Below are 12,205 nucleotides of genomic sequence, written 5' to 3'. Positions count from 1 at the left end.
CTCTTCCACAAAGCCCTCCGCTCCTCTTTTGGGCTGACACAGTTTCAGCCTGAAAGGTTCCAGCAGGCTGACTTGGTTTTAAGCAAAAGCACATCCTATTATTTTTTTGAGAAATGAAGTGTAAAATTAACACTTATTATTCCTGAGCAGAAGGAAAAAAAAAAAAAAGAGGGTTGGGGTGGGGGGACTCTGGGATTTTCGTGCTTGCTGGGTTGTTTCTTTGGCAGTTAGGGTTTTTATTTATTTTTATTTAAAAAAAAATCATAATAAATCAATGGATTCCCCGTGCCAGCCCTGACTTACGGGGACTGGGAGGAAAGATCTGGCACAGTGAACAGGCAAAATCTGCATTTCACTTTGCAAATGAGCGGGGCTGCATAATTCACTGGAGTTGTGTGGGTCTCTCTTATGGATGCCTGTCATGTGCTATAAAAAAAAAAGAATAGAAAGGAGAGGAAGTGATTTTGCGTCTTAACTCACAAAATCCTCCAGCACCCCCCTCCTGCCGGGGCGGACGGGCCTGTGGGCTCCCAGACAGCTTTGTCATTCTGCTCCAAGGTGTCTGCCGAGGCTGTGTGATCTTATATAATTCGGGAAAGTTATTCTCGGAGGGTGCCGCTCTCTGCGGACCCTGCGGCTTGGGACAGACGAAGGTTGTCCGCGTTGGCGGGGTAAGGAGCCACGGTATCCGTGGGCTGGCTGGTTATCGGGTCACCGGCACGCACAGGAGTGTTTGCACACTAACTAGGGCAGCTCCCCACCCCCTCCAATTTTCCTGGATGGCTGGATAGGCAGAGGTGTACACATGAGGGACCCCCCCCCCCCCAGGGAGCACCTCCGACCCCCTCCGGTGGGGAGAGGGCCTTGTCCTTCAGAAAGAAGGTTTGCAAACCAGAAGGCCCAGCCTGAATGGGAGAGGTTCTCGGCTCTGTGGGAGCCCCTCCGGCTTTCTTATTTTTCACTCCGTTTTCACTTTGTGCTTGTTTTCTTTTCCCTCCCCCGTCTTCCCAGGTTTGACTCTCTTTAACATGTGGGGGGGGGGGAGCGAGGAAAGGGAGCAGTGACACGCGGTTGTCTATCGGTCTCTTGATCTAATTAGCCCACAACCTCGCCTCGACACCAGTTTGGGGGTGTGATGTGCTTAAATGGCAGCTGTTTGGGGCCCCGGAACTGGCTCGTGGCTCATATTTTCGAACGTGGGTCCAGGGTGTAGCAGCGTCTATGAATCAGGGGGGACCGGCTGATGAATTGCTCGGCACTCGGAGAACGGAAAGTGACTGTCAGACATGATTTCTCTGATTTATAAGTTGCGGGAGGCTTCTTTGTCCTCTCGGTGTTTGTGCATCAGACGGCACGTCTCCATTCACAGCCAAGTGGATAAAGGCCCCGCTCGGCAGAGAGCAGTAAATCCTCCTTTGCCATCCCTGCCCGCCCGGGGAGATGGCTCTGGCTGGGTAGGGGGAGAGGGCCCAGCCGGGGGCAGCTCTCCTCTGTATTTCCCGAGCCCCTTCTGTGGGTCCAGGCGGGGCCTGATGCTGTGGGGGCTGGAGGAGAAGCAGCCGTTATCTGTGCCCATCACCTAGTTGCCAGGATCAGAAAGACTCCTAGGATATGGTTAGATGAATCCAGGGTCACTGTGCTCAGCCAGGTGCAGCTGTGCATGCTGGTGTAGTCGGGGGAGGCTGCCTGGAGGTGGCGGGCAGGTGGGATGCATATGGATGGGGAGGGTCTTGTATCCTGTTCAGAGCACCACCCCCAGTTGGCTGTTACCTTAGCAAGTGGTCTAATTCTCTTTCCTAGAAATGGGGTTTTACCAGCAAGCAGGGTTAATTCTGATATTTAATTTATGGGATCAGCTTAAATGGAAGTTATATTATAAACGATAATAGAAACCTCTGTACAATCATCATTTCACATACTGTCTGCCTTATTAATGCCCAAGAAGTGTCCACATTCTACCAGGGCGGGCGAAGATATGCGGGTGGTACCTCTCCGCCTTTCGTTTATCCATTCCGTACTTTGTGCCAGGCACTGAGAAGCGTTGTTTGTGGGGGGGGGCAGGGGGTGTGTTGGGGGTCTTCTGAGGCAGCCCCCACACAGGAGGCCATCTCTAATTATGATGAGAGTCTCCCCAAGGGAAGCGGGAGGACGTGAGTAGGGCCTATGCGGCGAGCGTGCTGAGCCTGCCCCGTGTCCCCAAACTTGTCAATGAATTCCTTTTCCGTCAGTGGAAATGGAAACTCGCTGAATCTCTGTCGGGTGCATGTGGCCTAGTTGCCGGGGCTCCAGGGGCACGACAAACACCCGGTAGATTCCAGCCAGTGGGCTATGTGGGGCAGGCCCACCTGCACGCGCACGTGTGTGTGTGTGTGTGTGTGTGCGCGCGCGCGCTGCTGCGGAGGGTGCCCGGGGGGCAGGGGGATGGCTGGGCCAGGGGGATGCATGCTGTCCCCGCCAGCCCCTGCCAGGGCCTGGGGACCCAGGGACTCGCCAGGAGCCTCAGCCCATCTGTGTTCATGTCTTGCCACTGGCAGAACCCCTCTGCTACCTAATTCTTGCCTTGGAGGGCAAATCAGAGCACCTGGCACCTTTGGTGAGGGCTGGTTCCCTGGGGGAGCCCGAGAGGGAGCCCGTGTCCTTGGCTGTCCCAGATAATACTCTCGCTGATACTGGCGGGCCTGACAACAAACACTTACTGAGCGCTTGCTGTGTGCCAGGGGCTGGTCAAAATCCTCTTTCATGTATTAACTCATTTACCTTTTGGGGGGGAAAGATTATTTATTTGAGAGAGAGAGAGAGAGCAGGGAGGGGCAGAGGAAGAGGGAGAGAGAAGTTTTAGCAGACTCCTCACTGAGCTCAGAGCCCGACGCGGGGCTTGATCTCACAACCCTGAGATCAGAACCTGAGCCGAAATCAAGAGTTGGACGCTCGACCGACTGCGCCACCCAGGGGCCCCTGCATTAACCCATGTAACTGTCACATCAACTGTAAGAGGAAGGCTATTGGGGGAGGGTGACTTTTTTTAAAGACTTTTATTATTTTTATTTTTTATTTTTTTAAAGATTTAATTAATTTATTTGAGAGAAAGAGAGAGCTCATGCATGTGCAGGGGGAAGGGCAGGCGGCGGGAGAGGAACAGGGAGAGTCCCCACTGAGCGTGGAGCCTGATGTGGGACTTGATCTCAGGTCCCCGAGATCATGACCCGAGCTGAAATCAAGAGTCAGATGCTCAACCGACTGAGCCATCCAGGCGCCCCGACTTTTATTTTTTTTAGAGCAGTTTTAGGTTTATGATAAATGGAAAAGAAGATACAGATTTCCCTTGTATTCCCCGCCCCACACGTGCATAGCCTTCCTCGTTATCCAGGCCACTCCCCGGAATGACCAGCTACATGTTTTTTGCAAAGATGAATCTACAGTGACGCCCCGTCATCACCGAAAGCCTGCAGTTTGCCTTGGGGTTCCTCCTTGGTGTTGTACCTTCTGTGGGTTTCGGCAAATATGTAATGACATATCTCCATCATTATAATGTAGAGTGTTGCCACTGCCTAGAAATCCTCTGTGCTCTGCTTGTGCATCTCTGACCCCACCTTAGGCAACCAACTGATCTTTTTATTGTCCTCATAGTTTTGCCTGTTCCAGAATAGTTGGAATTGTACAGCATGTAGCCTTCTCCGATCGGCTTCTTTCACTGCGTAATATGCGTGGAAGGCTTTCCGCGTCTTTTCCTGGCTTTGATGGCTCAGTTCATGTTAACGCTGAATAATAATCTATCATCTGGATGGACCACAGTTTGTGTTTCCGTTCACCGACCGAAGGGCCTCTTGGTTGCTTCTGAGGTTTGGAAATGATGAGTAAAGTTGCTGTAAACATTTGTGTGGACGTAAGTTTTTAGCTCCTTTGGGTGAATACCAAGGAGTGAGATTGCTGGATCATATAGTAAGAGTATGTTTCGTTTTGTGACAAACCGCCAAACCGTCTTCCGGGGCGGCCGTGCCGTTTTGCATTCCAGCAGCACTGGGTGAGAATTCCTGTTGCTCCACGTCTTTGTCAGGACTTGCTGTCATCAGTGTTCTGGATTTTGGCCATTCTCAGGGTGTGTAGCGGTAAGGAAGGCAGTTATCGTGTATTTGAGAAAAGAGGAAACTGAGGCACACAGAGGTTCTGTAACTTGCCCGAGATCATGCAGGGAGTGGCAGCACCGGGTTCCAACCCTGGATGATGTGGGACTCAAGCCAGGGGGACTCCCCGCCACACCCCCTACTGAGCCACGGGCCACGCTGGTGGCGGACGTTGGCCCCTTCCGTCCTCACACAGCCTCACGGGACAGGGGCTCGCGGGGGCCCTCATTTACTCTAAGCGGACTAACGCCCGGGCCACACAGTGTGGAGAAGCAGTCAGGATTCGAACTCTGCCCTGCTGACTCCGGGCTGGGGCGCCAGACCTTGGCTCTGCTCCCCTGGATGCTGGTGAGAAGCTGGTCCCCGGGGTACACTCTCTGTCCTGGGCACCTTTGAGTGAAGGTTTGAGGTCATAGCGGCTCCCAGGTGGGTAGATGGGGCCATGTTCCAATCTGGAAGGTCAGGGTGTCTGCCCTTTGTCCGTCAGCCACTGTCCATAGGCCATCTGTTCCAAAATTGTAAAAAAGAATGTTTTGTTGTTGTTGTTTTGGTGACATCTACTAGGGGCGATTCAAGGCTCAGAGCAAAAGCCAGAGAGCCTCGCGGCCAGCAAGGCCCTGGGCGATGGGCATCCGTGTGTCCCGTCTGACCTCACCCCACCCCACCACCCCCTTCCCCAAGCTTCAGGCACACTGCCCTCCTGCTACCAGCAAGCCAGCGCATCTTGGGGCCTTTGCCCTTGACTCGTGATGTTCTCACGTTGCCTCCTGACGCTGTGTTATGTGTTGGTCATCTTTTATTACGTGTCTCTCCCACCATCAGAATGGGGACAAGCGCGCTGCCTGTTTAGGTCCCCACAGAATCCCCAGCTCAAAGCGCCTGGCACACAGTATGTGCTCAGTAAATATTCCACTAGATTTTAAAAGTTCTGGTTGGATTCCTTTCTCTGTGCAGACCCCATGCCGGGCTCCTCTCCACTGGAACATGGTCTCAGATTCCAGCCACTGATCGTGGCCTGCACACGCTCTTGCTTGAGCACCAAGAGAAATCACAGCAAACGATGCCTTCGAGAGCCGGGTATTCGGGGCTGGCCGCGGGGACGGTCCGCCTCCAGGGGCAGGGCCATCTGGAGCTGGGATGGGTCTTGGCATCTGTGGCCCCCACACCGGCCCTGGTTCTGGGGACCAGGGAGAGGCTGGCCTGGGCTATTCTGGGGGCCTTGGGCTGCTGCCCGGAGGCATGGCTTACAGGGTCACTGACTGGCCTCCGTTTTCCTTGCAGAGGAAGGCATCAACCACGAGTGTAAGCTGTGCAACCAGATGTTCGACTCCCCAGCCAAGCTCCTCTGTCACCTCATTGAGCACAGCTTCGAGGGCATGGGCGGCACCTTCAAATGCCCCGTGTGCTTCACAGGTAAGTGTGCGTGGGGTGGGGGGGATGCAGTGCCTAGCCCTTTAATTGCATATGTTCCCGCCCTGACATGGACCTGGTGTCCCCAAGGGACCCACAGCCCATCACCCTGCCTGCCCCATGCAGAGCTGGCCCGCACCCCCTCACCTCTGGCCCCTCCTCTTAGTCAGGTTGAGAGCCCTCTTTCCTAGCCCACCCCTCACCCCTGTGCATAACTGCTTCTTCCAGCCCAGCCTCACCCCTCTGTTGCCTTCCATGGGCTCCAGGCTCTTGTCTCTGAGCTGCAAGCTCTGTCCAGCAATGGTGGGGCTCTCTCTGTGCACACCTCCTGGCTTCCCCTCCTCCTGGGCCTGCCTCAGACCTGCTCCATCCATGCTGCAGGATGGAGGGGTCAAGGGCGGCTCTGCTGGCCAAGTCCCCAGCCCCCGGCCCCCAACCCCCAGCTTGGCTGCCCGCCTAGGCAAGCGGCTGTCCCGGCCCGAGGCGAGTCTCAGGGGCTCTGCCATCCCCTCTCCTGCTGCCCAGATGGCAGCCGGTGTGCGTGGAGGAGCCCTGGCCTTCCCCCTGCCTCCCCCGACATCTGTCGTCTGCCACGGCAGGAAGCCCACCCCGGGGAGGCACCCGGCGGGAGGGGATTTCTGAAGTGCTCACCTCCCAGACACACAGCTGCCTCGGGGCCACCTCCTGTGTGTGCCCAGGGCCCGGGCTGCCTCGTGGACTCTTGCCACTGGGAAGCCAGGGCTGTGACCCACTCCATGATGGGCCTGAGGAAGGGGAAAGTCCCCACACACTTACACGCCTCTGGGGTGCACGAGAGTCTTGGAACACCCTGGCGCCCCTTCCCCCTCAGTCTTGGGAGCCCCCACCCATCTGCTGTCATCACACCCTGCGGGCTGGGCGGAGGCTGGCATCGAGGGACCTCGGCTGCCAGGTCTGCCGGCACAGACACAGGGGTCCCTGCGCGGGGATCTGAGGACCTCAATAAGAAAAGTAATTTGTGTTTATCGAGCCCCTTCTTGTACTAGACAATGTGTTAAGTTTATTTAATTCAACTCTCAGCTCTGCCACTTGCTAGCAGTGGGACCTAGGACGAGTCATTTAACGTTCCCAATGCCTCAGTTTCCTCTTCTGTAAAATGAAGGTAACAGTAGTGCCCGCCTTGCAGGCCTGTGCTACAGTCAGGAGCCTGATGCGGAAGGCATCTGGTAAATGACGATGACGATAATGGCGATGGCGATGGCGATGGCGTTCCCTGGACTAAGCATGGGCCAGGCCATGTTTTAAGCATTTTGCAAGTATTAACCCATTTGATCCTTCCAGCCACCCAGTAAGCTACACACTTTAATGATCCTCATTTTTTCAGAGGAGGAAATGAGGCCCAGAGAGGTTAAGTGACTTGTCCAATGTTGCACAGCCCCTAAGTGGCAGAGGTCAGCTCCACCGGCTCAAGCCCCCTCTAGTAGCTGCCAGTGATCTCCCAGTAGCCCCATATTTGGCCGGCTATGTCCGTGGTTGGGCGATCCCTACTTGTGAGTGGTGTGGGGGTGGCTGGGCTGGTGTCCCCAGAGTCTGGCCCCTGACGGCCGTGTCCGTGTGCAGTCTTTGTCCAGGCCAACAAGTTGCAGCAGCACATCTTTGCCGTGCACGGGCAGGAGGACAAGATCTACGACTGCTCGCAGTGCCCACAGAAGTTCTTCTTCCAGACTGAGCTGCAGGTGAGTGCCCTCGTCCGCCGCACACCCCTCCTGGTGCTCTGCAGGGCACCGTGGGCACCGAGGGTCTTGGGGGTAAGCCAGGATGGTGGGGTCTTGTACTTAGCCTCACCCCCACCCAAAAAGCAACAGGTGCTTGGTGTGGAGCCAGTGGCTGTCCTCGTGGAGGCTGGTGTGGGGGTGGCCTCGTGGCCTCTGTTGACCAGCACTCTCAGATGAGCCGACCCGGAGCAGCAGGGCCTGGTGAGGAGTCAGAAGGCTCTCGGTGGTGGTGTTTCCCGTCTCGGGGATCCCGTTTCTCCACCGATCTTAGGTGATGATGTTCAGTGGCGCTTTGGATTTGTGGCTGGTGGTCTGTGCAGCTTGCGTGGCTGAATCCTGGGGCTGTGTGCGGCCAGGCACTGGGTCTGGGGTCTTGGAGCCTCCAGCTCTGCCTGGGAAAGCCAGAAAAAGTGAGAGCAGTCGGGTTGGGCCCCAACTCAGAGGAAGGGGTGCCCACCCCGGGTCCTGAGGCAGACAGAGCCCTCAGGGGCAGCACAGAGGCCCTGGCCAGCTTCCTCAAATCCCCATGTGGCAGCTGCAGCAGCCGAGAGGGCCCTTGTGAGGGGACGCCGTGTTGTTCATCCCCCCAGGCCCCTACAGCCAGTCCTCTTGGTGCCTACCTGTTACTGGTTTCTGAGGACTCAGATCTGGGTCCAGGCGATGCTGCCTTTTACCTGCTGGCTTTTGCATGAAATTCTTGTAACGCTGGATTGGTCCCGTGTCCACCCAGCAATACCGTGCACGCACACGCACACACACACACACACACACACACACACAGAATACCACACACAGCATAACACCGCACCCCAAAAAGAGGTATCACATGGACCTCCCCAGAAATATCACACATACACGCAGGCGTGCCTCGATCCCATACTCCGAGAATAACACCACTTTGCACAAACAGCACGAGGGAAGTGGCCAGTCATACACCAGCCCTTGAAGCTTCCGGGGCAGCGACACACATCTCCCTCTCTTGTGGTGGCTTGGCCAGATCCAGTCATGTGGCCGTGCCCAGTTTCCAAGGGGGCGAGGAAGTTCGTCCTGCCCTGTGCCCAGAAGGAAAGGAGAGCTGGCGTTTGTCACCGCCCCAAGCACTGTGCACACCATGACCCACAGGGTCTGCCCGCACACCTGTGTGAGAGCCGACCCTGCACTCAGCAGTCGCGCCCTTCCTTGGGGATGGGGCTGAGGCCACAGGGGCAGGGCTGAGTCATAAGGTCACTGAGGGGCAGCAGTGGGGTGCCCCTCTTCTGGGGTCGAAGGAGTGCAGCCATAGCTGGGGCAGGGTAGACCATCTTCTCACCGGGCTGCAGCCCATGCACACAGCCCAGCCTGAGCCGTCACCACAGGAAATGAAAACAGGCCCCTGGGGGGCTCGGTGGGGACTCACCATCCGACGGTCGGGTCCCTTCCTGTGGGCTGGCCCCGTCTCAGGACGGGCAGGCAGAGCTGACTTCATCCTGTCACGCTGTAGGACAGAGTGAAGGACCTGACACTGCCCAGGGCCCACCTCTGTCCCTGTCTTGATGCACGAAGTGAGCTAAGCCCGGCTAGCTGCCCCTCTCGCAGCCGACCGAGGGACATGCGTGCTGGCACTGGCCGGCGGGCTGTCCAGGAAGCCTCCTCGCGCCTGAGCGGGCCGTGTGCCCTGCCAAGTGCAGTCCGGCCCCCCCATACCTTACCTCCCACCTGCCTTACCTGCCTGGCACCACTACCCGGGGGTAGACCCCAGGGCCCCAGACCACTGAAGCTTTTATAGCTCAACACACAGCCCTCTTTGAAACCCACTGGCTCCTATAAACTACAGTTTACTTAAACTTTGAACTCGCTCAGCCCTCTGGTCCTCCCACGTTGTCCTGGATGCCCAGGAAGGGATGCTCTCCTCCTTTGTTGGCCCGAAGGTTTTTCCCAGGGAACTCGCCCGGTCCTGCCCTGTGTGAGCTTTCTCGGTGTCACTGCGCCACAGGCCTGCCTCCTGACACGGAGGCCCAGGAAGCCATGGTTTCAAGCCGGACCCGCTTTGGCTGCCCTCGCCTGGGGCTGCAGACTGTCCCAGACATCAGAATGGTTCCTGTGAGCTGGTGGCTTCCCGGCTCATCCCTTCAACCTTTAAGGCAGGTCCTCAAATGCCGAGAACCTCACTAAATTATAGCCTTAATAAGTAACTATTTTCTGCAATTAATGATTTTAATTACAGACCATTTAAATGTGGAAGTGTCGTAGCAACGCCAGATCTATACAAATAATGGCTTTCCTTAAGTAACTTGAAGAGCAATCTTCTGGTCTTTGGAGAGGAGGGCTTTTCAGGCATGGGAGTTTTCATGGTCATTACGTAGAACCTGGGGCTGCCAGGCAGGTGTGTTATGTTCCAGGGGTGACCTGTGGGGGTTTGTGTGTACAGTGGGAGGCAGGGCCTTGCTGGAGCCTTGCCTGGCTCTCCTGGGTGTATGTCATTTGAGGTCCTGTGCGGAGACTCAGGGAAACTAGTGTTTGTAGGCACAAGTGACTCTGAGCCGAGAGGTCTTAAGGTATAGGGCTTAGGATTGTTCTCATTGTAGAACTGGAAATTCCTGCTGTGACTATAGAGGTAACAGAGATGGGATTTGACCCTGGCAGGCTTGGTCTGTGTCCCAGTGATGTGTCTTCCTCCAAAAAGAATGTTCTCTTAGGATGCATTAACAGGAGCACTGTTGCCAGGATGAGGGAGGTGAAGTCCTGTCTGATTGAGTTCTCTGGCTCTGCCCAAAGACTGACACTGGTTTAGAGGACTTCAGACAGACTGCAGCACATTCGTATCAGAGTAAGTAGGAGCAAGAGAGGGGACTAGCTTTGCAATGCACTTGTTTAGAGCATGTACACGGAGGCGCACTATGTGCCAGGCACTAGATCTAGGAACTGACAAGAGTGTGCTGCATGAGACAGAGAAACACCCACAGGGCCTGCATTCGAGAGAGACTGATAGACAGTGTCCTGTCATGGTTACCACAAAGACAAGAAAACCAGGTGATAGGCTGGAGCCTGATGGGGATGAGGTTGGGTGTGAGTGTGGTCAGGGAGGGCCTTTCTGAGGAGGTGGCATTTGAGCTGAGACCTGGCTGGTGAGAAGGAGGGAGTGTGTGGAGGAGAGCTGTGTGTGCAAAGGCCCTGTGGCCGTGTGAGCTGGCTTTACTGCTGGGACGATAGAAGGCAACAGGCAGCTAAAGCCCAGCGAGTCAGGGAGGAGGGGTGTGGAGAGGGCTGGCAGGTGGAGACCAGGTTTGTAGGACAGCAAAGGAGTTTGGGTTTTATCCCCATTGTGCCGGGAATCCAAGTAGGGAAGAAATATTATCCGATTTCCACCCTGAATCAAAATGTAAGAAGTCTCGTCTTTGAGACACTGTGAAGAAAATGAAAAGCCACAGACGGGAAGAAAATATGTGCAAATCCCCTATTTGATAAAGGACTAGTATCCAGGACATATTAAAAAAAAAAAAAAAACCTCACAACTTAATAGCGAAGGGGAAAATCCACTGTAAAACAAGCGAAGCACTTCACCACTTCACCAAAGATGTGGGGACACTCAACATGATTGTAATTAGGGAAGCACAAATGGAAACCACAACGCAACACCACCGCACACCTACCCGCACGATCAAAACAGAAGCAGAAAGCCGGCCCTGCCGAGTGCTGGCCGGGGTGCGGAGGGGGCGGCTGGAACCCCCACAGTGGCTGGTGGAAGCTGGAAGTGTATGGCCACCCGGCAAAGTAGTTCATGAGCTCCTATCAAGTTAAACACACACTTGTCATTTGTCCGAGCGATCCTCCTGCGACATGTTTATCCCGGAGAACCAGAAACGCGCTCACACCAAAACCTCCATCCCCAACCGGACGCCCCTTAATTGCCCCTTATCTGGGAATGGATGGACAGGTGTGGTACATTCGTGCAGTGGCGCACTCCTTGGCAATAAGAAGCAGCCCCTGGTACACGCAGCCACTTGGATGAGTCCCAGGTGCCGAGTGAACGAAGCCAGATGCGAAAAGCTCCGTGCTATGTGGCTCTATTTACCTGGTGTTTTAGAAAAAGGCAAGACTATTGGAGTAGAAAAACCAATGGTTGTCGGGGGCTGGAGGTGGGGGAAGGGATTGGGGTAACCAAGCAAGGTTCGTGTGCATACACATGCACGCACATGTGTACACATACGCCCACGCATGCACGCACGCCCAGGGAGCTCAGGCACCGTGCTAGGCTGTGGGGATCCAGCCTGACTCCAAGGAGCTTTCAAGGGACCATTCACCAGGAGAAGATGTGGGCAGATTGCTGTGGAGGTGTGGGGATGGTTGTCTTCAAGCATTTTAAGCTCTGTCCACTTGCTTCCCGTGGCCCCAAGACTTGTCGTAGTGGGCAAAAACTCAGGGCGTGCGTGTTGCCCTCTGACAGTCACGGCTCAGGCATCGCTCCCTGGGCTTAGCTCGAGCAGGATGGGGAATGGAGTTGTACTGACACAGGGCAGCTTTTGGTTGCCAAGAGCAGGGAGTGGTGTTGTTTCTGGGGGCCCCATTCTTAAGAATCTAGGGCCCCTTTCTCGAGGTAGTGACTCTCTGCCTTCTGCCTCTTTCTGGTTCCTACTGTGTTCTCTTCCTGCAGCCTGACTTTCTGGGCTCGTCTATACCAGGAAAAAGGTGGCCAGTGCTGCCGTGGCTTCTGTCATTTCTGCTGAGACAGACACACCGGGTATTTCAACAGGGGGATCGAGTATGGGGATTTGGTTACGCAAGTAGCCAGACGGAACACCCGGCCAACCCCGAAATAGCGACTGCCACAAACAGCCCGCAGACGGCAGGTTCTAGATCCCTGAGACGGAATCTGATGGTTGAGCTCCGGTGGTTGCTGGTCAGCTGTCCACCCCTGCTCCACTGAACTGTGGCCCCGGATGG

The 12,205-nt window shown here is 55.5% G+C and overlaps 1 protein-coding gene across 2 annotated transcripts in view; it reads left to right on the top strand.

Moving 5' to 3' along the window:
- The window catches only part of ZNF423 (zinc finger protein 423), a 321,833-nt gene that overhangs the window by 287,490 nt on the left and 22,138 nt on the right, over nucleotides 1-12,205 (top strand). For both annotated transcript variants that reach the window (XM_045806734.2, XM_045806736.2), the window contains 2 exons: nucleotides 5,403-5,534; nucleotides 7,131-7,246. In XM_045806734.2, coding sequence (XP_045662690.2) covers nucleotides 5,403-5,534; nucleotides 7,131-7,246 — 248 coding nt within the window. The remainder of the gene's footprint in view (nucleotides 1-5,402; nucleotides 5,535-7,130; nucleotides 7,247-12,205) is intronic.

The sequence above is a fragment of the Ursus americanus genome, chromosome 21 (genome assembly GCF_024610735.1).
Source record: "Ursus americanus isolate L20-20 chromosome 21, mUrsAme1.1.p, whole genome shotgun sequence".
In the NCBI taxonomy this organism is placed as follows: Eukaryota; Metazoa; Chordata; class Mammalia; order Carnivora; family Ursidae; genus Ursus; species Ursus americanus.
This window is presented reverse-complemented; position numbering and strand designations above follow the sequence as displayed.